General features: G+C 47.1%; 1 protein-coding gene across 1 annotated transcript; it reads right to left on the reverse strand.

Moving 5' to 3' along the window:
- Positions 1–302: 302 nt before the first annotated feature.
- Positions 303–20,703, reverse strand: CIMIP4 (ciliary microtubule inner protein 4). Its single transcript, XM_011712477.3, has 7 exons — positions 20,553–20,703; positions 20,297–20,397; positions 16,010–16,069; positions 12,035–12,501; positions 10,048–10,192; positions 659–769; positions 303–454 (listed from the first exon to the last, which is right to left on the reverse strand). The coding sequence occupies exons 3-7, from the start codon at positions 16,029–16,031 to the stop codon at positions 357–359; spliced, it is 843 nt and encodes a 280-aa protein (XP_011710779.2). The 5' UTR covers positions 16,032–16,069; positions 20,297–20,397; positions 20,553–20,703; the 3' UTR covers positions 303–356.
- Positions 20,704–22,411: the final 1,708 nt, after the last annotated feature.

The raw sequence follows: 22,411 nt of genomic DNA on the forward strand, positions 1-22,411 counted from the left end.
TAGGAAGAGCATGTAGGGTAAGATCGAGCAGTGCCCACTATAGGACCCCCCTCACATAGGGCATGTAGGAGAAGCCAGGAACCCTGGGCTTGAGACAGAGTCATGCCCAGCTCTCATGTCCTTTCCTGGGATAACAGATGAAAGTGCGTGTGTGTGCACGCATGTGCAGGAAGGAGGACTAGGGAATAGTTTGGGCCTTCAGGGCTTCTATCTTCCCCTAGTTGGTCTCTCCAACACGATACATGGGCTTCCACTCAAATGTGATGAAAGTCACCAAGCACAGAAGGACTCAGACCTGAGCCTTTCCTTATTGTTAGCACTTTATTTGAGTACAAGACACCTCTACTGTGTCAAATCTAGTACTTTGAGCTCTTGGATTTGCTGTTTTCTCCATATTTCTCTTCCAGTGCTTTCTGCAAGTTCAGATTCATAGCATTTTTCCGGTGCCACCGTCCTACAGAGAGCAGGAGAGGAGCCAGCACAGATTAGATCATCCAGCAGTCTCTGGAGTGCCCAGACCCCAGGGATGACTCATACCTCTTCCAAGTCCACCCCTGGCTCTGTCTCCTGCTCTGATTTCTCTCTGAACCTTAGAGCCAACACACCCTGCCTGTGGAGGACAGTCCTTGCCTCCCATCACCCACAGCTCCTCACTTACCCAGATCATCCGTCTTTCTGCCATGCCAGTGTTCTAAGTCCCTAACTGATTTCTCAATGACCTCTGGTGTGTAGGAAGCCTTCATGAGGCTCTTTGTCTCCTCAGCAGCCCCTGTGGAATGCCATGAAGAAACCCCGAGTGCCCAATTCAGTGGCAGTCGGGTACTCCATAATTTATATTGGGTGTCAGTTTCCTTTACAGATGGTAAATTGCAGAAGGGAAGGGGAGTGGGAAGGGTTTCAAAGTAAAGCCATTTGGGTTCAAACCCAAACTCCATTATTTACAGATAGTATGGCCTCAGAGAAATGTTTAACCTCTCTGAGCTTCAGTGTCTTCAGCTATACCAAGAAATGAGATTTTTTTTGCATGGCTGGGAAGACAAAATTGTTGGACATTCATCAGGACATCTAGCAAGTGACAACTAATACCTGTAACTTAAGAAAACATCTCTATATTCAAAATTCAAACATGCACAAGCAAATACGTTACAATGATCAAGAGTCAGCAGAAACACCAAAGGACAAAATCTCCCAAATTAGCAAAGATTTGAATGATCAGATACAGAATACAAAATAAGTGTATTTAATGATTGAAACCATAAAAAAGAGAATAAAAATATAAGGAAAGAATAAGAAACCATCCAGAAAGAGCAGATAGATTAGTAAGAGAAGCAAACGGAATTTCAGAAATGAAACGTAATAATTGAAAAAATTAAACTTCATGGATAATAAGATGCCTGAAACTTGCTTTGAAATAATCTTGGATGGGAGCGGATGGGTGGGAGAAAAGATGAGACAAGATCAGCTATGTATTCATCACTGTTGAGGCTGGGTGGCATGAGCAACATCTATTCATAAACTAAGTTCTCTTCTTTTCCATAAGCTTGAAAATTGCCATCATAAAAGTTTAAAAAGAAATTCAATTAACAGGTAAAATAGCAGATCAAATACAGCTGAGAGAAAATGGTAAACTGGAAGATACACCTGAAGAAATTAGTATTAGGATGCAATATAAAGAAAAAAAAAAGATGTGGGCTGGGCGTGGTGGCTCATGCCTGTAATCCCAGCACTTTGAGAGGCCGAGGCGGGCGGATCACCTGAGGTCCAGAGTTCGAGACCAGGCTGATCAACATGGGGAAGCCCTGTCTCTACTGAAAATACAAAAATTAGCTGGGCATGGTGGTGCATGCCTGTGATCCCAGCTACTTGGGAGGCTGAGGCAGGAGAGTCGCTTGAACCCGGGAGGCGGAGGTTGCAGTGACTCGAGATCATGCCACTGCACTCCAGCCCGGGCAACAAGAGCAAAACTCTGTCTCAATTAAAAAAAGAAAAGAAAAGAAAAGAAAAAAATGTGGAAAACATGAAAGAGGCGTTAAGATGCTGGTTAAATGAGAATGCCCAAAACACATCTCAATGGAGTTCTAAAAGGCGAGACTAGAAAAAATGGACAGAAACAATATTTGAAAAGATGATGGGTGAAATTTTTTCAGACTTGAAAGATGTGAAGTCTTAGATTCAAGAATCATAGGCCTGGCGCGGTGGCTCACGCCTGTAATCTCAGCACTTTGGGAGGCGGAGGCAGGCAGATCACTTGAGATCAGGAGTTCGACACCAGCCTGGCCAATATGGTGAAACCCCGTCTCTACTAAAAATACAAAAAAAATTAGCCGGGCAGGCGCCCGTAATCCCAGCTACTTGGGAGGCTGAGGCAGGAGAATCGCTTGAACTTGGGAGGAGGAGTTTGCAGTGAACCGAGATTGTGCCACTGCATACCAGCCTGGGCAACAGAGCAAGACTCCATCTCGGAAAAAAAAAAAAAAGGAATCATTATTCTCTAATCAGGGTAAGTCAAAGGAATTCCTTATCTAAGTACATCCAAGTAAAATTCAGAACACCAGAAACAAGAGGATGTTAGAAGTAGCCATGGAGAAAAGAAAAATTACTTGTAAAGAATAATAATTGATTTGATTAATCATCAAAGACAGAAAAAAATGGATCAATATCAAAGTACTAATAGAAAACAATCAGCAATCTATATATAATATAACTACCTTCCAAGAAGGAGGACAAAATAAGACTTTTCTGAGAAACAGAGCCTAAAGTTCACCAGCAACAAGACCTCACTAAACATACCTTCTAAACATACTTCAGGAAGAGAAAAAGTGATCCCAGAAGGAAGGCCTGAGATACAAGAAGGAATAGGAAGCAAAGAAAATGGAAACAGAGTAAATCTAAATATATGTTCATTATAATAACAGCATCAGCATCTAATTTATGGAATAATATAATAATGGTGACGATGATGGGAGCTTCACATGAACTACCCATTGAATCTTCTCAACGACTCTTAAGAAGTAGATATAATTATTATGCCCATTTTACTGTTGAAGTCACTGAAGCACAGAGAAGTTAAGTAACTTGTCTAAAGTCACACAGCTGGTACATGAGATCTAGAACTCAAACCCAGACCTTGTGGCTCTAGGCTCCACAGCTTAAAGTACTTTGCTTATGTCTAATTCTAGGCGAGGAACAGTGGCTCATGCCTGTAATCCCAGTACTTTGGAAGTCTGAGGCAGAGGGATCATTTAAATCCAGGAGTTTGAGACCAGTCTGAAAAACAAAGCGAGAACCAATCTCTAAATATATATATATAATATATATATTCTATATATACGTATATATACATTCTATAAAATAATAACATGTAAGCTGAGGTGGAGGTCGGGAGAGTAATTAAAGTTATTTTATTTTATTTTGTTATTATTTTTTTAGACGGAGTCTTGCTCTGTCACCAGGCTGGAGTGCAGTGGCTCGATCTCGGCTCACTGCAGCCTCCGCCTCCCAGGTTCAAGCGATTTTCCTGCCTCAGCCTCCTGAGTAGCTGGGACTATAGGTGTGCACCACCACGCCCAGCTAATTTTTGTATTTTTAGTAGAGACAGGGTTTCACCATGTTAGCCACGATGGTCTCGATCTCTTGACCTTGTGATCCACCCACCTCGGCCTCCCAAAGTGCTGGGATTACAGGTGTGAGCCACCGTGCCCAACCAAAGTTAAAGCCTTCTAAGGACCTTATAGTGTTCAGGAAAACACAAATGCCTAGATTAACTTTATAATTTGTTAACTATGCACATAAACATGTCAAAGGTAACCACTCAAAGAATAAGAGGAGTAGAAAAGAACAAATATCAGATTGAGAAAAATAAGAAAGCTGATGCAAATCCAAAAAGAGAAAGAAAAAGAAGCCACAAAGAAAAAGCAGCACAAATAGAAAACGCAAAATAAGATCATGGAAATAAATCCAAATAGTCTATATCAGTAACGAGAATCAATATGAATAAATTAAACCCATTCGTTAAAAACCAGATTACGATACTACCGAAAATGTTTTCCAGGTATATATCATTGAAAGCATATTTAAAAGGACACAAAGAGAGGATAAACGTGGAAGAACAGAAAAAGATACACCCAGGCAAACACTAACTAAAAGCAATCTGGTCTAACTATATCAGGCAAAATAGACTGTAGTGCAAAGGCATGATGAAAAACAAAAACAACCGCAATTCATTAAGGTGATGCAATGATTCTGAACTTGCTACATTGAGGTAATTTCAAAATAGATAAGGCAAAATTGACAGAGCCACAGGAGAAATGGACAAAGCTGCTATTATAGGGGAAGATTTAGAGACACATATTTTAGTAACTAATAGATCAAGCAAAGAATATTAATAAGGATTAGAAGATTTGCATGGAAATCATTAACAAGCCTGTTCTATTAGACAAATGCAGAATCCCTTACCCAAGAGATTATTATTATTATTATTACTATTATTATTTTGAGACGGAGTCTTGCTCTGTCACCAGACTGGAGTGCAGTGGCGCGATCTTGGCTCACTACAACCTCCGCCTCCCTGGTTCAAGCAATTCTTCTGCCTCAGCCTCCTGAGTAGCTGGTATTACAGGCGTGCACCATCATGCCCAGCTGATTTTTGTGTTTTTAGTAGAGACGGGGTTTCACCATGTTGGCCAGGATGATCTCAATCTCTTGACCTCGTGATCTGCCTGCCTCTGCCTCCCGAGAGATTATTTATTTATTTATTTATTTATTTATTTATTTATTTGAAACAGAGTCTTGCTCTGTCACCAGGCTGGAGTGCAGTGGCACAATCTTGGTTCACTGCAACCTCCGATTCCCTGGTTCAAGCAATTCTCTTGCCTCAGCCTCCTGAGTAGCTGGGATTACAGGCACATGCCACCACACCCAGCTAATTTTTGTATTTTTAGTAGAGATAGGGTTTCACCATGTTGGCCAGGATGTTCTCGATCTCCTGACCTCGTGATCTGCCTGCCTCGGCCTCCCAAAGTGCTGGGATTACAGGCATGAGCCTCTGTGCCTGGCCCCCAGAGAGATTATTTTTAAGCACACACAGATCATCTACAAAAATCGCCATCTACTGGGCTCTAAAGTGAATCTGAACAATTTCAAAGGATTTACATCATTACAGGGCTGTGTTCTCCAATGACAATGACATCAAGCTAGGAGACTGAATCCACCCCAAAGACAAGAGAGCAAACCAAGAAAGAGGAAGACACCAAATAGAGGAAATCAGAATTCCAACAATGGAAAGAAGTAGGAAAAAAAAAAAATCCTTGGTAAGCTGGTTCAGGGATCCCTGGATACCTGGACACAGAGGGAAATGGAAGGACATAAGCTACCATTCTGCCTGCTCTGTGACTCAAAGACACAATGTCCAGGTGAGCCCAGTCCAGGCTTTGATTTGTACTTGGCTTGTCCTTACCATGGGCTCACCCTCTACTCTCCCCTCCCAGCCCTGCTGCCTGGAGCAGATGAGGACCTTCATGTTAGCCCACAGGGGTGTTCTGCTCTGACCTCCTTCTGAAGCTGGAGCCACGGTGAGTTGGGAGGCAGAAAATACACAAAGGGCCACTCACCCTGGCCATATTCCTGCAGGCCATCCCACATGGTCCCCCCGCAGCCCTGTCTGGTGCCTGGCTGTGGGAAGCCTATATACCCAGGACTCACAGCCATGACAACACTCTCCCCGAATGAAGTTCACTAAACTCTCAGGACACCCAAAGCCAGACTAAAACCCAGAGCCAGCTCCATTTTCCCCCATGCTGTTTTCATAGTAGTGAATAAATTTCATGAGATCTGATGGTTTTATAAGAGGAAACTCCTTCCACTTGGTTCTCATTCTGTCTTGTCGGCCACCATGTAAGACGTGCCTTTCATCTTCCGCCATGATGTGAGGCCTCCCCAGCTACGTGGAACTGTGAGTCTATTAAACTTCTTTTTCTTTATAAATTACCCAGCCTCAGGTATGTCTTTATCAGCAGTGTGAAAACTGACTATATTATATTTAATGGTGTAATGGTAGAATCAAGAAGGAGATAAGGATGCCTGTTTTTCCTGCTTATATACACCATTGTCCTAGAAAGGTCAGCCAGGTGCTGATATAAAGGTGAGAAAAGCCTAGTGTTTAAGAATTTAAACTCTAGCCTCTGACTGGCAGGGTTTAAATCCCAACTCTGACCGTTCCTACCTGTGTAGCCTTAATTAAGTTATTTAACTTTTCCGTGACTCAATTTTTTTCATCCGGAAAAAAAAATGGGAATTGTAGCATTTACCACATGGGATTCATGTGGAGAATAAAATATATGTATAAAGTATTTAGACCAGTACCTGGCATATGTTAGATACAATGCATAAATGTAGCCATTATTACTATTCAAAGCACTCCTAAAGAATCTATAAATAATTATTGGAATTAATTGGTGAGCTGCATAAAGCTTCTGGATATAAGATTAATATACAAAAACAAAAAATTGCATTTACATATACAGTATCAGAAGCAAAGTTAGAAAATAGAATTTTAAAAATATATCATTTTCAATAAGCAGCAAAAAAAGAGATTCTCCTAAATAAGTCTAACAAAAAAAACCCTGCATGATATTTATAGAAAAATAAATTGCAAAATGTTACTGAGAGATATCAAAGGAAGACTTAAATCAGTGAAGGTATACACCATATTCATATATTAGAAAATTCATTATAAAGCTGACAACAGCCCTTAAATTGAGCTGTAGATTCAACGTACTTCCAAACAAAATCCCAACAGGGTTTTTCATGGAAATTTCCATATATTAATAACATTTGTATGGAAGAGTAAAGGGCCTAGAAACCTAAGACATTAACTGGTGATGGTGGTGGAGGGGTGGTAGTGGGAGTATTGCCTGACCAGATATCAGGTCACTTATAATACCTTAGTGATTAAAAGCGTAGTCTTAGACCAATGGACAGAATAGAGCCTGGAAACCGATCTATGCATGTGTCAAAACCTGATGGATAACAGAGGTACCACTGCAGGTCACTGGGAGGAAAGATGAGCCTATTCAATGAAAGGTGCTGAGGGAATCAGTAATCCACATAAAGAAGGAATTGAAAATGAATCCTTACTAGGGAAAGATTTTTGTTGTTGTTGTTCCATTATTTTGAGGGCTGGGCACATAGATGCCCAAGGAGTGCCCGAGCTCATCATCTCACTTTTTATACAGCTGGGCAAGCTGCCGAAAGTTTCCTCAAGCCTAGTTTTACTACTTTCTTAAGTGGCTAAAACTCACAAAAGCCGTCTACAGTTTTTGAAAATGAATCCCTACTTCATACTAAAAACAAAAATCAACTCCAGGTGGATTAAAGACTTAAATGTGAAAAGCAAAGCTAAATATTTTAGAAGACTGTATAAAAGATGATCTCTATGATTCAGCATAGGATAGGAGTCCCTCAGCCTGCTCCCCCAGCACCTTCTCCAACTCAGTAAATAGCCATCTCATCCTTCCAGTCGTTCAGGTCAAAAACGTTGAAATCAACCTTAATTCCTGTATCTCACCCCAAAATCTATTCATTAGCATATTCTCTTCTCTCTGCCTTATACAAATATCCAGAATCCTACTACATCAGGCCACCTTCACCATTACCTCCCTGAGCTGCTATATTGCACAATGGTGCCTTCCAGAATCGTGCAGTGCACTAGCCCAGCTTCCAGGACCAAGCCACCATCATCTGTCCCATCTGGAGTTTTGCAGCTGCCTCCTACCGGTTTCCCTGTTTCTGCCCCAGCTCCCTATGTCCATTCTCCCCATAGCAACTGGAGTGAGCCTTTAACCTGAGCCAAACAGGACCATTCTCCTGCTTAAAACCCTGGCTTGGTTTCTCATCTCACTCCGAGTAAAGACCTTCCAGCAGGCTTCACGACCCAGTGTGTTTCCTCTGATGTCTTCTGCCTCACTCTTGTGCAGCCATACCAGTCTCACCAACCTCAAACAGCAAGCGCAAAGGCTAACCCCGGGTGGGTGGAGACAGAGAGGGACAGATGGATGGGCACACTGACAGTACTGTGCTGCAGGGTGAAGCCCTGATTCATAGTGTTTGCCAATTTCCAGAGTGTAAATACTACTAGCATAGCCAATTTTAAGACAGCATTTATGTGCCAATCAGTGCAGCGAAACAATTGCCTCCTGTGAGCTGGCTCAAGCTGCTAGGAGCTCCAGCACATCCTTGGCACAGTTCTACTTCCCAGGTGGGATGATGGGACATGGACATTTTAAAAAATAGATTCTTTTACATTTAAGTAGACATTATCATACAAAGTTGTATGGAATAGCTATTTGGTGACCGATACTTGTTAAAGAGAGAACTGGAAGGCAGGATCTGGAAGGCCCAGAACAGAGAGCAAGCAGAACTGTATTCTTGCTTTCCTCCCCCAGCACCATCCCTTCTCCAAGCTCAAAGAAAAATCCAGAAAGGCTTCCAGTGGGTGTCTGGTTCCTCGGGTGACAGGGATCCAAGCCAGGTGGAAGAGGTTTGTCAGGCCTCTGGGAACACTGGAGAGGGCCTGGAGTGAGGAGAGAGGAAGGAGCCGCACCAGAAAGAGTCTCATTTTGCAATGAGGCCAAATCAGAATGTGGGGCAGAGAGAAGTCCTGTGTGCTGTGACGGGCATTTGAGCCATCCAGAAGACCCTGGGAACAGGATCAAAGCTTGAGAAGAGACTTAGTGGTCAAGAAAAGACTATGAGGCTGTGGAGGCAGAAGGAACACCTGACTTTGAGTCCCAGACACAATGCAGACTACTAAAAGTTCTAGCGCAAATGATCTGAAATCTGCCCGTGAAATGGAGCTAACAGCACTCTCCTCATCCCAACCAAACAGAACTACAATGACCCAATGGAAACCCTCTGTAAATGTCAGATCTTCCAACCCACCCTTCCTGTCTTCCCAGGTAGTGCCACCTCCAGGCTCTGGAGAAGAAAAATGATAGCCTGACAGCTACTGAGTGCTCACGACTTGCCTTGGCCAAGCACCTTCGTGTGGCACTTCATAAAGTCCTGCCAATGACCCAGCGAGGGCCATACTCTCATTATCATCTCCACTGTACTGAGAAGGCAGTGGAGGTTTGGAGAGGTTGAGGATCTCACCAAAGGTCACACCCAGCTAGTGAGCTGAGTTTTGAACCAAAAAAACTTGATATTGTCACTGTGATCAAAGGTGCCTGGGATGGGGCTGGGGGTGGGGAGCAGCAGTCCTGGGCCTTCTACTGAGTCCTGGGCCTCCTACTGGCAAATTAAGAACCAGAGGTGGGCAGGGTACAGTGGCTCACGCCTGTAATCCAGCACTTTGGGAGGCCGAGGTGGGTGGATCACTTGAGCCCAGGAGTTCGAGACCAGCCTGGGCAACATGATGAAAATTTGTCTCTATCAAAAATACAAAAAACAAAACAAAAAAAAAATTAGCCAGGCATGGTGGCGTGCATCTGTGCTCCCAGCTACTTGTCAGGGCAGGGTTGTGGCTGAGGTGGGAGGATTGCTTGCTTGAGCGTGTGAGGTGGAGATTTCAGCGAGCCAAGATTGTGCCACTGCTCTCCAGCCTGGGCAACAGAATGAGACTTCAAAAAACACAAGAAGGGAGGGGAGGGGAGGGGAGGGGAGGGGAGCGGAGGGGAGGGGAAGGGAGGGAAGACAAGGGAAGGCGGGGAGGGGAGGGCAGGGGAGAGAAAGGAAGGGAAAGGATGGGAAAGGAAAGGAAAGGAAGGGAAAGGAAGGGAAAGGAAAGGAAGAGAAGGGAAGGGAATGGAAAGGAAGGGAACGTGCCACAGGTGTCTGGGAGCGTGAGGGGCTGACTGCCAACTGGGATGAATCATCCACACATCCAGGACAGGGGTCTGGATGCTCCCAGCACTCGCAAGCTGACATAGAGGACACATGGGCATGAAATAAGTGTCCTTGGAGATGTGCCCTGGGGTAAAGGCCTTCCCTGCCCCATGCCTGGGAGACCATGGGTGTTCCCGGTCCCACCCTTTTCCCCTTTGACTTGACCTTGAAACAAGTTTGACCGCATGTTGTAGCCGAGATCATAGTAGTCTGAGAAGACGGAGGAGATTTCCACAGGATTCGGGGTCCTGCTGGGCCATGAGCTTGCCTTCTTCTGGCCCTCGAAGGCTTCATCAATAGCCCTTTGAGCCTAAGCAGAGAGGCAGGGACAACAGACCGGGGATGGGAAAGCAGTGTCAAGCCCCATGTCTCCCTCCAACCCCTCCTCCCTTGACCCTGCCCTCCCCACCCCGATCCCACCTTCAGCCTGCAGCCCTCAACCTGTTCACAGGGCTGGGGAGCTGGAGTATACAAAGGCCCCAGCCCCAACCCCTCTCAGCTGCACTGCCATGGGTGGGGGGCATCAGGTTAACGATCATAAAACCTCTTCCAAGCATTAAGCACCTGCTACATGCAACACTGGGGTGGGGGGTATCTATAGGGTGCCACTCTTCCCACCATTTTATAAATGAGGAAAGCGGGCCTCTGGAGGCCCGAGATCACCCAATTCACATGGCTGGCAGGCCACAGAGCCCTGGCTTGCCTCCTACAACTGAGGCATCACGCAGGGCAGCTCTGGGTGGGTGCTTAGCTTTCAACAAGGCCAACTCCCTCTTCATACCAACAGGGAAACTGACACGCAGAGAAGCTGAGCCCAGGCCCAGGGGCAGAACACCTGGGTTTGAGTTCCAATTCTGCAATATATCAGCTGCTGACTTCGGCAAGCCTCTTCCCTGCTCTAGGCCTCAGTTTCCCTACATGTAAAATGTGAAGGCAGGGTGGAACTGGATGCTCTTTGAAGTGGCTTCCAGCTCTGACACTTGCTGGCTCAATGACACTTGTGACATAAGTTACAGGTGGGCAGAAAACACAGATTTCTTGATTCCAGCCAGGGACAATGGTGGCTGAAGAAAAAAAAGGACATATCCCAAGGCTGGGCAGGGTGGTGAGAGGTAGTGGCCATAGACTCAACCTCAAATTGGGACAAGTTCCTCCAAGTGGGGCAGAACATGTCAAGATTGTGACCTTCCAGACTTGCTGGTGGTGGGGTCACCGCACTTTAAGATGACAGAGTGGAAGGGTAGCCTGGGAGAAGCCTGACCCCCAGCTTTTGTGACCCAAGCCCCTCCTTGGGACTTGGTTATACCATCTGTTAAAAATGAAGCAGTAACTCCTGCCCGACCCTCCACACAATGCAGTTGCTATGAGGGTTGAGATGCTGGCTTTGAAAGTATGTCTCAGAATGCCAGGGCAGAAAGAACACAGCATTTGGCCAAAAATGGTAAATGAATTTTATCTTAAGTTTCAGTTGATTCGTAGTGACTGCCTGGAATGCTATATCGGGTGGAAAAGAGTGCCGGCATCAACTAGCGATGTCTGCCATGAATGCAGGCTGGGAGGGTTGTGATATACACACTGTGTATTTGTCAGCCTGACCTAGTCCAACTGCCTTGCTTTACAGATGTGGAGACTGAAGCCCAGAGAGGGTAAGTAACTTATCCAAAGTCACCCAGCATTTAGGAGTAGGTCCAGGATTCAAATCCAAGTCTTCCGATTCCCAGTAAATGCTATCCATCCACTAAATGCTGTCTTCTTTGGGAGACTTGTTCAAATGGAAAACATCCAATTCACACAAAAGGCTTTTAACTGCAAAGTCATTAAGGGCCAGAGTTCCAGAACCTGCCGACCCAGTTTGCACCCTCGTCTCACACAATTGGGTGAATTTGGTTGACTGACTTAACCCCTCTAAACCTCGGGCTCCTTAACCATAAAATGAGGAGAATAATAGTACCTTCCTCATGGGTTGCTGGGAAGATGTAACAGCTTGTTATATGTGAAGCTTAAACAGTGCACAGTGCCTGGCACACAGCAGGTGCTCAGGAGATACTGCTTTCTAGTGTTATTATTATAGGGACTCTGTACTCAAGAGTGAGTTTATCTTGTGTCCTCATTTTAAGACTCTGCATCACCCTCCTGGCCCCTGCTATGACACCTGCTCCTCGGAGACCAGCTCGTCCACCACGTTGCTCCCAAACTTGTGGCGAATGTTATTAGGAATGATGCTGCCCTTCTGGTTCGTGGGTGTGCTCCTCTGGTCCTGGGCCCCCAAGCTGGGAACGTCATCCGTCCCCTGGCATGGCTGAGTCCCCTCTCCCGAGGTGGCCCTGTTCTCTCTTGAGGAGGATCGAGAGCCCCCGTTCTTCAGGGACCTGGACTGTGGGTCCACCCCCAGAGAATCCCTTCTGGCAGCAGTCGGAGGTGGAGGGGGAATCTCCTTCGAGTGGCACTGCCCTAGGGAGCTGCCTTGAGTGCTGGCTCCCCGGGGCAGGGGCTGTGGTGGCGACAGACCCTGGTTCTTGAACTTGGAGGTGTCCAAGGAACTGCAGGTCGTTTTCCAGGGGTCCAAGTTCTGCTGGTCCTCCTTGTCGTTCAGGTGGGCCTTGGTCAAAGAGGTTGTACCTGAACAGGACAAAGAGAAACAGAGGGGGAGGGAGAGAGACACGCAGACAAGGGCAGAAAGTAGAGGATGGGGAGAGGGGCAGAGATGGGGGTGAGGAGGGGGAACAGACAGGCACAGAGCCCCAGAACTCCGGAGCCAGAGAAGGGGAGAGGGACCAGAGGCATGGGTGGGAAATTAGGAGACACAAAGGGAGAAGACAGGTCAGCCTGCCATGCCTCCCATGGGCAGGGTTAGTCCACATTGCCTGGGGCAACAAGGGCTACCCCCCAAGCGTGTCCCGCCTTGAGGCCTAGCTGTGTGACCCTAAGCAAGGGACTTGGCCTGTCTGCACTTGCATGCCCCTGGCTCCATTTGGATAGTTCCTTTCCCCACTTTTCCATCTTGAAACCTCCCCCTTACTCTCTGCAGTGAGAATCTGGCAGCAGTGGCACTGGCAGAGGCGTTCCTGGGGCCAGGCCACATGCCTGGGAAGTACTGGAGCTGGATGGGACTCCCAGACTTTGCCTCCAATGCAAGGCTGCTCCCCAATACCTACCTCCTCCCTTCGCCAGGGCTGAGAAGTGGCACCATCCCACTCACCTCCCAGGCTCTCTCCTCCCCACCTCTCCCTGTCTCCCATGGCCCTGCCCACGGCCTCCACTCCTCTGGGTCTCTTGCTCTCAGCCTCACAGCCTGGCCCCATCCTCCACCCCAGATTACAGCTGTAAATGTGTTTGGTGGTCTTCCCTCCAAAACCTCAAGATGAGTCCTCCAGTCCTCTTAAAAGATACACAGGGGCTGGGCATGGTGACTGTCAGGCCTCTGAGCCCAAGCTAAGCCAACATATCCCCTGTGGCCTGTGGGTATACATCCAGACGGCCTGAAGCAACTGAAGATCCACAAAAGATGCGAAAATAGCCAGTTCCTGCCTTAACTAACGACATTCTACCATTGCGATTTGTTCCTGCCCTGCCCTAACTGATCAATTGACTTTGTGACGATACAGCCTCCTGGCCCTTGAGATAATGTACTTTGTGATGTTCCCCCACCCTTGCGAATGTACTTTGTAGGATACGCCCTCCCCACCCTTGAGAAGGTCCTTTGTAATATCCTCCCCCGCCCTTAGGAAGGTACTTCGTAATATTCTTCCCACCTTTGCTGACTCTCTTTTCGGACTCAGCCCGCCTGCACCCAGGTGATTAAAAAACTTTATTGCTCACACAAAGCCTGTTTGCTGGTCTCTTCACGTGCATGACAGTGACTCACACCTGTAAGTGGTCATTAAGGGCCTCACACCTGTAAGAGTCATTAATGACATGCCTGTACATGGTGGCTCACGCCAGCACTTTGGGAGGCCAGGGTGGTCAGATCACTTGAGGTTAGGAGTTCGAGATCAGCTTGGCCAACATGGTGAAACCCCGCCTCTGCTAAAAATACAAAAATTAGGTGGGTGTGGTGGCGTGCACCTGTAATCCCAGCTACGGAGACAGGAGTATTGCTTGAACCCAGGAGGCGGAGGTTGCATTAAGCTGAGATCACACCACTGCACTCCAGCCTGGGCAACAGAGCGAGACTCCACCTCAAAAAAAAAAAAAAAAGTACATAACTTTGTTTCGCTTTTGTGTTTGAATGAGACCAGAGTAGTGTGTTGCTTTGTAACTTGCTGTTCAATGCACCACCCTGCCTTGGGGATCTACTCAAGGTAGTGGAGACAGCCCTAACTTCCCTTCGGAGCCCTGCAGGCCTCCACCACCACCCCACTGGGGAACATTCAGATGGGCCCAGTTTAGTTTCTCAGAGAAGGATGCTGCAGACATCAGGCTTTGGCAGCCACTGTGGTTTTTATTTCACTCCCACGGATCCCTGCTCTGTTGTCACAAGTGATGGAGGTAGGGAAGGGCCCTTCTCGCCTACCCCTCGGGGGACTGCAGACCCTTCCCCAGGGCAGTGGGAGACGGAGACCTGAGGTTTCTCTGCTTCCCTGCCCACTTTCTCCTCGTCTTCCTTCCGCTTGGTGCCTTTGTCATGGCTCTTTGTCACCTACATGACAGGCAGAGGGAAAACCTGTTCCCCAAGACCAGACTTCCTTCTTCCTGTACTGGGCTGTGCCTCAACCAGCAGGCAGCCAAGCAGAGGGGCACCTCCGGAGACAGCTGGACTGTCAGGATGGACGGGCATGATGACCCTCCTCAAAAGAGCGGAGGCAGAGAGCGGGAAGACCACCCATCTGGTCAACCTCAGCCCCCTCCCCCTGCTCCTGGGTGGACTGAGGGCCCAGGGCAGGGATGGGCTCCTCCTGGATCAGGACAGCCAGTCCTGCACTGCCTCCTCTATCAGCACGTGCTGTCGCCATTGCCAGCTCACCCTCAGCCTACCCTTTGGGATTATGGGCACGTTTATGGCCCAAATATGTCTTATGTCTCTGACCTGGAGAGCCAGGATATTCACCAACTCATCAACTGAGCAAGACCCAACTACGTGTCAGGTGCTATGCCAGGCGACGGGGACACAACAGTAAGCTGAACAGGCCAACCCCTATCCTGTCAGTGTTGAATATCTGTTGAATGAATGAATGGATGCATGCATGAATGAATGAAGACCTGCTCTGCCATTTCAAGAATCTCATTGACACCTTTCCTCTACTCCATTCATTCAGCTGTAAAACGGGCAGAGTGAACCCTGCTTCATTTGCTATTATGAAGATCAAATGATTAGTCTGCAGAGTTTATCTAAATGTGGCTATGTATCAGGATTCCCTGGGCGTTCATTAAAAATACAGATTCCTGGGCCCCTCTCAGAGCTGCTACATCAGAAAGGCCCTGAATCTGGAATCTGAGTGTCTAACAAGGCCCGTGGGCAATCACGACATTTGAGGAAGATTTTAGGAGGAGTGCTGCCCCAACTCACTGGACTCTCTTCGCCCCATCCCACCTGCCAGCCCCAGCCACCCTCCACTCACCCCGGGGACCCTTCTCAGAGCAGGCCTGACTCCGTCCCGCACCTGCATTGAAATCTTTCCTCTTGTCCTCAGGGCAGAGTCCCTGCTCTCAGGACTCCTTGAAAGTGCCAGACCTCTCTCCCTTCCAGGCCTTTGCCTGAGCTGTTCCTCCTGCCTGGAACACTCCCCTCCACTCCTTGGGCTTTACACTAACCCTGGTCTTGGCTCACGTGTGACCCCGTATATACCTCCCACCCACCAAGGCCAGACCCCTCACCATGTTCCCCCACAGCCCTGCCCTTCTGGTGCACACAAGACTCAGACCACCTGAGTCATCCCCTCAGGATGGGGACCATATCGGGGTGAATAATCCCTACACACGGCAGGATGGGAGGGCTCAACAATACCAATCCCTTCTTTTTCCTTCTGTCTTCCAACAGAATGCACCCTAGGAAGCCAGGGCCGATGGTGGGTCTGGCGGCCAACGCAAGACGGAAGGGGAGGAGAAAGGGCCTGTGCCCTGCTGCCCCAGGGAGTCCCTCCAGAAGCCTGGATGTGCATTCAGCACATCCCTGGTCTGCCCGTCTTACCTGCTCGGTGGCCCAGCTCCATAGCCTCTTGCTGTGGGACAGGCAATTCCAAGCTTAGTCCTGTAAACAAAGCACCACATTCCATCATCTCAGATGACACACAGAGTCTCTGTGAACAAGGATGAGCTGGGAGCTGAACAGGAAGGCCTGTGGCTGTCTGCCCACCCCTGATCAGAGGTTCTTAAGCTGTTCCTGGTGCCCTCTGGCACTGCCCAGACCCACGGAACCTCTGCCTCATTACTCATCACCCCTGGCCCAGGGCTGCCTCCTGCCCTCTCTGAAAAGCCCTGGCCACCCCCACCCCACCAGTCCTCAAAGGCCTTTCTCAAGTAGCCTTGGGACCCTGGGCTCCTTTTACTCCTTCATCATCTCTTCATCTCCTCCTCCTCTTCTCCCCTATCACCACCACCCTAGGAGACCCTAGCAGACCCCTGGCTGTGAAGCCCATTGCCCCGGCCCCCAGCCTGGCAACCATTTGTCTTCCTGCAAATAGGATTGTATCCATTTGCTGACTGGTCATTCGTGGTCAGGGAAGGGAAGCAGCTTAGCCACCATGAAGAAGAGCCAAGAGCAGGAACCCACACTTTGCTCTGTTGTAAACTCAGTCTTCTCCCTAAGGCCTTTGATTCAAATTAGAGGGGTAGTTTCAAAAGGCTCTGTAGCTTTCGTGCTTGTGTTTTGTTTTCTTATGTGATTTTTTTTTTTTTTTTTTTTTTTTTGAGACAGGGTCTCACTCTGTCACCCGGGCTGGAGTGCAGTGGCTCCATCTCGGCTCACTGCAAGTGCAAGCTCCGCCTCCCGAGTTCAAGCAATTCTCCCACCTCAGCCTCCCGAGTAGCTAGGATTACAGGTGTGTGCCACCATGCCTGGCTAATTTTTTGTATTTTTAGTGGAGATGGCGTTTTACCATGTTGGCCTAGCTGATCTCTAACTCCTGGCCTCAAGTGATCCACCTGCCTCGGCCTCCTGAAGTGCTGGGCTTACAGCCGCCATGTCTGGCCTCTTTTTCTTATTTATGTTCTCTTCTTTTATTCCATGTGGGTTGTCCCTCCACCGCTCCCCCCACTCCCAGGTTTTTGTGAATTTTGTAGTATAAATCAAATCTGGCCCTAAAGACACTACTACAAGGTAAGTGTCCTTGTAATAAGGGAGGAATAGACACAAGTCAGATCTGGAAGGGATTTTTGAGGACTGAGACCCGAAGAGGGAGAGTGACTCTAAGATCATCCTGTAAGTTGTTTTCCTGGTAAGCTCAAAAACAGGTCAATTTTATTCTCAAAAAAACCGCCAAGGAAAACACTCTATTAATTTGGACACTTAATCATTGTTTGATGATTGTGAAACTTCTGATATAACTTGCAATAATCCTACCCTTCTGAGAGTCACATATTGTATGATCCCACCCCACCTTGAGTGTAGGCTGGGCCTAGTGACTTGCTTCTGGTCAAAAAAGATATGACAAAACTGGTGAGATGTCACTTCCAAGATTATATTAGTGACTTCAGGTGTTTGTTTGTTTGTTTGTTTGTTTTTGAGGCAGAGTCTCACTCTGTCTCCCAGGCTGGAGTGCAGTGTGGCACAATCTCGGCTCACTGCAACCTCTGCCTCCTGGGTTCAAGCTATTCTCCTGCCTCAGCCTCTGTAGTAGCTGGGACTACAGGCATATGCCAACATGCCCTGGTAATTTTTTTTTGTATTTTTAGTAGAGACAGGGTTTCACTGTGTTAGCTAGGATGGTCTAGATCTCCTGATCTCATGATCCGTCTGCTTCAGCCTCCCAAAGTGCTGGGATTACCAGCATGAGCCACTGCACCCAGCCCATGACTTTGGTTTTGTTTGCACTCTTTCCCTGGCTCTCCTTGGTTTGCTCATTCTGATGACAGCAAATGCCATGTTTTGAGTTGCCCTGTGGAGCAGCACATGTGGCAAGAAACTGAGGGTGGCTTCTGGCCAAAAGCTCATAAGGAATAGAAGCCCTGAGTCCAACAGTCTTTAAAGAACTGAATGAATCCTGGCACCTGAGTGAGCTTGAAAGTGGATTGTTCCCCAGTTGAGCCTTGATATGAGAACACAGCCTAGATGACACTTTTGTTACAGCCTGTGGGATACCCTGGGCCAGAGGACCCAGCCAAGTCAGGATCCTGACCCCTATAAACTCTGAGATCATAAATTTGTACTGTTTTAAACATGCAGTGTCAAGCTTCTAAGCTTTATGGTCATTTGTTATGTGACAATACATAGCTGATACATATTTTGGTACTAAGAGTGGGGTGTTGCTGTAATTAATACTTAAAAATGTTGGACTGAATTTGGAACCAAGCAGTGTTCAGAGTCTTTAAGGATTTTGAGAAGCATGATAGGAAAAGCCTAAATCACCTTAAACAGATTTTTTTTTTTTTAAGCACAAATCTGGAGTTGGAAGAAGCTGCCAGTGAGGGCCCAAATGGAAGTGAAGAATATATTACTAGAAATAGCAGAAGAAAGGCCCTTGTTATGTAGTGGCAGAAACAGTGACACTGTCATCTGCAGCTATCTGACTAATGAACTGAGTCATCTAGCCAAAGAGTTCCAAACAAAAGATTGCAGTTGCCACTTAGTTTCTTCTTGCTGCTTGTAATGAAATGTGAAAGGAAGGAGATGAATTGAAGAAGGGACTGTTAAAGAAAAAGATGCCAGTACCTAACTAATGGTTCTGAAGTCTCATCCTCTCCAGTTGCCAAAAAGATGCTAAAATTAAGAAATGGCTTCAGAAAACTGTCTGGAAAGTGTGCCCAAGAGTGTGACTGTGCGACCTGTTGTTAAAACTTCAGAAAGATCAAAGGATCAGGATATTACTCCATCACACAAACGGTGCTTTAAAGACATTAACGATATGCCTGATGTATCCTCTTAACAGAACTATAGGACCTCTAGGAAGCTTAAGGCTCCTCAACAGGAGCCCCAGTTAAAAAGGGGTGTGAGTTTTGTTCAGTGGAGTGAACCCCTGTAAGCTTTACTGTTGAGAAAACAACATCAGCAAAATGCCGGCAGCTTGGGGTAAAAGGGATAGAGACAGTACAAAATGAAAAGATACCATTGGAAAAAAAAATAAAAATAAAAAAGACGAGTCAGAGAGTGGAAGCAAGAGTCCAGAAGGCAGAGCTGAGAGCCATGGAGAATTATTCCCAGGCCTTGAAACCTAACCAAGGAGTGTCCAACATTTGTGTGGCTGAATTTCAAAACTGCTATGGACCATTGACTCCATGTCTCCATTTTCCTCAATTTTGAATAGGAATGTCACTAGCTCTTATCCTATGCCTATCACATCATTGTATGTTAGGTGTGTTCAGGGCAAATTACTTAGTTTCATAGATCTATGATGGAGAAGAATTGAATTTGAAAAGCTGTACTTAAGGAACAACACTGGAGGAGCCTCAGCCACACCTGGAGCTGATTTATATGACCAGATTCTAGCTTTTAAACTGATGCTTTAATAGGATGAGAATTTTAAATATCTTAGGAGGGGATGAATGTATTTTGCATGTGGAAGGGATGTACATTATTGGTGGCCAGAGGGCAGACAGTGGTAGGCAGTGGACATGGCTCCTAATCATCCTGTTTCTTGGTATAATTCCCTCCCCTTTAGTGTGGACTGGACCTAGTGATGAATGGAATGTGGCAAAAATGAGGGATGTCACATCCATGATGAACTTATAAGAGACTACGACTTCTGTCTTGTTCACACACTCTCTGCAGCTCTCCTCAGCTCATCTGCTCTCATGGAAGCCAGTTTCCCTGTTGTGAGCTGCCTTACGGTGAAGTCCACAGGGCAAGGAACTCAGAGTGGCCTCTTGCCAACAGCTCCAAAGGAGCTGGATCCTGCCATGTGAATGGGTTCCAAGCAACACTTTGATTGCAGCCTGTGAGAGACCCTAGGACAGAAAAATCACCAACACTCCACCAGTACTCCCAACTCACAGAAACTATGAGAGAGTAAACGTTGTCTTAAGCCCATTAAGTTTTGGGGTGATCTGTTGTGCAGCAAGAGGTAACTAACACAAGTCCTATGTCAAGCATTCTCACATCTGGTAAATTAGTCTGTCTTCACAAATACCCAGTAAGGTGTTCAGAGACACTACTAACGTATCCTCTTTCACAGATGGAGAAAATGAGGCTCAGAAAAGGCACAGGACTTCACCAGGTGGGGCTAAAATTAAGTTGCACATCTTCAAGCTAGGTGAAGTTCAAGTTAGCTCCTTCAAGTTGTCATTCTCCTCCTATCCCCATCCCCCATCCCCAGCCACCCACCTGATGTGTCCACAGCAGCTCTGTACGTCCCCGTGCACCGCCAGTCCAGAGCAGTCTGGACGGGCTACAGTAGAAGTGTGGACTCACTTCCAGTTTCTGACCTGGAGAGAGAGATCCCAAGAACTTTGGTCAAAGAGGGCGGGAAGGTAGTTCTAGTCTGGGCAGTCTTCACTCACAAGCAACTCTGAATGGGGAAAAGGAAGATGAAACCCCATGTCCTGGAAGGACCCTGGCCCTTCATAAGTCTCTGCCTCACCTCTCCAATCTCTTTCATAACAGCAGGAAACACGTGAACCACACTGATGTGTGCTGAAGCCCAGGAGTGCAGATCGCCGCTGCAGAACTACTGGTAAAGACCAATGGATGGTTGCTGGGAAGTGGCCCTCCCCCAGATGTTCATTGGAGTTGCCATGGTGATCACTATACACAGGGCTCTGTTACCTCAGAGGGCTAACAGGCCCACTGCTAGGGAAAAGAGGCCAGGAGAAAGCCAGGACTGAGGAGGTAGGAGGGGCTTCATGTATTGTTCACTCTCTCATCCACTCAAGAATGTCGGTTGAGCACCCACTACGTGCCAGGTGTGTGCCAGGCCCAGGAGGCTCAGATGCTACCAAGTGCAGAAGATGTTCTTGGGAGTTCAAAGCACTAAGTAGAGAGAAGAACTAGCTCTGTGTAGGAAAAAGGAGGAAGGACTTATGAAAGAGCCATTTGAGTTGGATCTTGAAGGATGCCTAGGAGTTTAACAGTTTCGAAGCGATGAGAATATTAAAGGCATGGATGTGTATAACAGCATAAATGTAGGTCAAGATCAATGGGGAAGGAAAAAGATGCATCTGGGGCTGTCTGATTTCTATGCCCAGGGATCAGGGACCTGGGAGTAAAACTAAAGCAAGAATGGAACAGTGAGAGTCCCCTCTTCTATTCCTGAATAGCAAGGGTTACAGAAGGAGATCAACAAAGTTAAGTGACTTCTTTTCTGCAGAGAAGAAGGAGGCAGAAGCCACTGGTGCCAGCACTGGCCCATTCCTGCCTGGCTGTTGCTCAGCCTGGACAAAGAGTGGGTATAGCGAATGCCTCCTGCAAACTTTCAGGGTTTCCCCAGGAAACAGAGAGTACTGTGTTTAAACTTGGAGTCCCCAGAATCTGGGCCTGTCACCTATTAGACAAGAGACTGGCCAAGTTCTTTGGCTGAACTTTCTTCATGTGTGAAACAGATATCACCCAATGTTAAGGATAAGGGTGACGGATGAATAAAATGATTTTTTGCAAAATGTAGCACATTGCCTTGCACAGAGACATCACAAAACTCTAAGCTACTTCCACAAGCAATCCATCAGCAAGTCCTTCAAAGTACACTAGACTTGGATGCCTTCGTCCACCTCCACAACTCCCCCAATTCCCTGGTCCAAGCCACCCCCATCGCTTGCCTACGTATTATCTATTGCTGCATGACAATCTTGCCATAAACTTCAAAGCTTAACATACAATTGTTATCTCACAGTTTCTTTGGATCAGGGGTCTACTCACGGCTTAGCTGAGTTCTCTGTGTTGGGGTTTTAGCAGCCTATGATCCAAGTATTGGCCAGGGCTGCAGTCTCATCTGAGGTTGCGCTGGGGAAGAATATGCTTCCAAGCGTATGTGGCCGTGGGAGGATCAGTTCCTTGCAGTCTGTTACACTGAGGGTCTCAGGCTTTCGCTGAGTGTCAGCCAGAGGCCATCCTCAGTTCTTTGCTATCTGGGCCCCCCAGCATGACACTGACTTCATCAAAGCCAGCAAAGAGAGGGTTCTCTTGTAAGATGGGATATTACAATATTGTGTACCATAATCACAGAAGTGGCATCTGTCACCTTTGCCATAGGCTGTTGGTTAAAAGCAAGTCACGGGTCCCACCCACAGTGACAGGGAGAGGGCCACACAGGGCATGAACATGAGGGGGCAGATAATATGGGGACCACCCTGGAGTTCACCATATTCTCTGACAGTCTTTTCTCACTCAACAGCCCCGCAATCCTGTTAAGACCTATGTGTTAGATCATATGTCACCCCCTAATCAAAACCTTCCAGTAGCTCAACCACAGTAAAAGCTGACCTCCTCCCTTTTGTCTACAAGGCC

Source organism: Macaca nemestrina, chromosome 15, assembly GCF_043159975.1.
Source record: "Macaca nemestrina isolate mMacNem1 chromosome 15, mMacNem.hap1, whole genome shotgun sequence".
Classification (NCBI taxonomy): domain Eukaryota; kingdom Metazoa; phylum Chordata; class Mammalia; order Primates; family Cercopithecidae; genus Macaca; species Macaca nemestrina.

Bases quoted from the DNA above. Each gene is read 5' to 3' on its own strand.
- CIMIP4 (XM_011712477.3), bottom strand. From the start codon at position 16,031: ATGGAGCTGGGCCACCGAGCAG. The intron at 12,502-16,009 runs GTAAGACGGGCA...TGTCCTGTTCAG, and splicing joins GGAGCTGGGCCACCGAGCAG to GTACAACCTCTTTGACCAAG. The intron at 10,193-12,034 runs GTGTCATAGCAG...CTCTCTGCTTAG, and splicing joins AGCTGGTCTCCGAGGAGCAG to GCTCAAAGGGCTATTGATGA.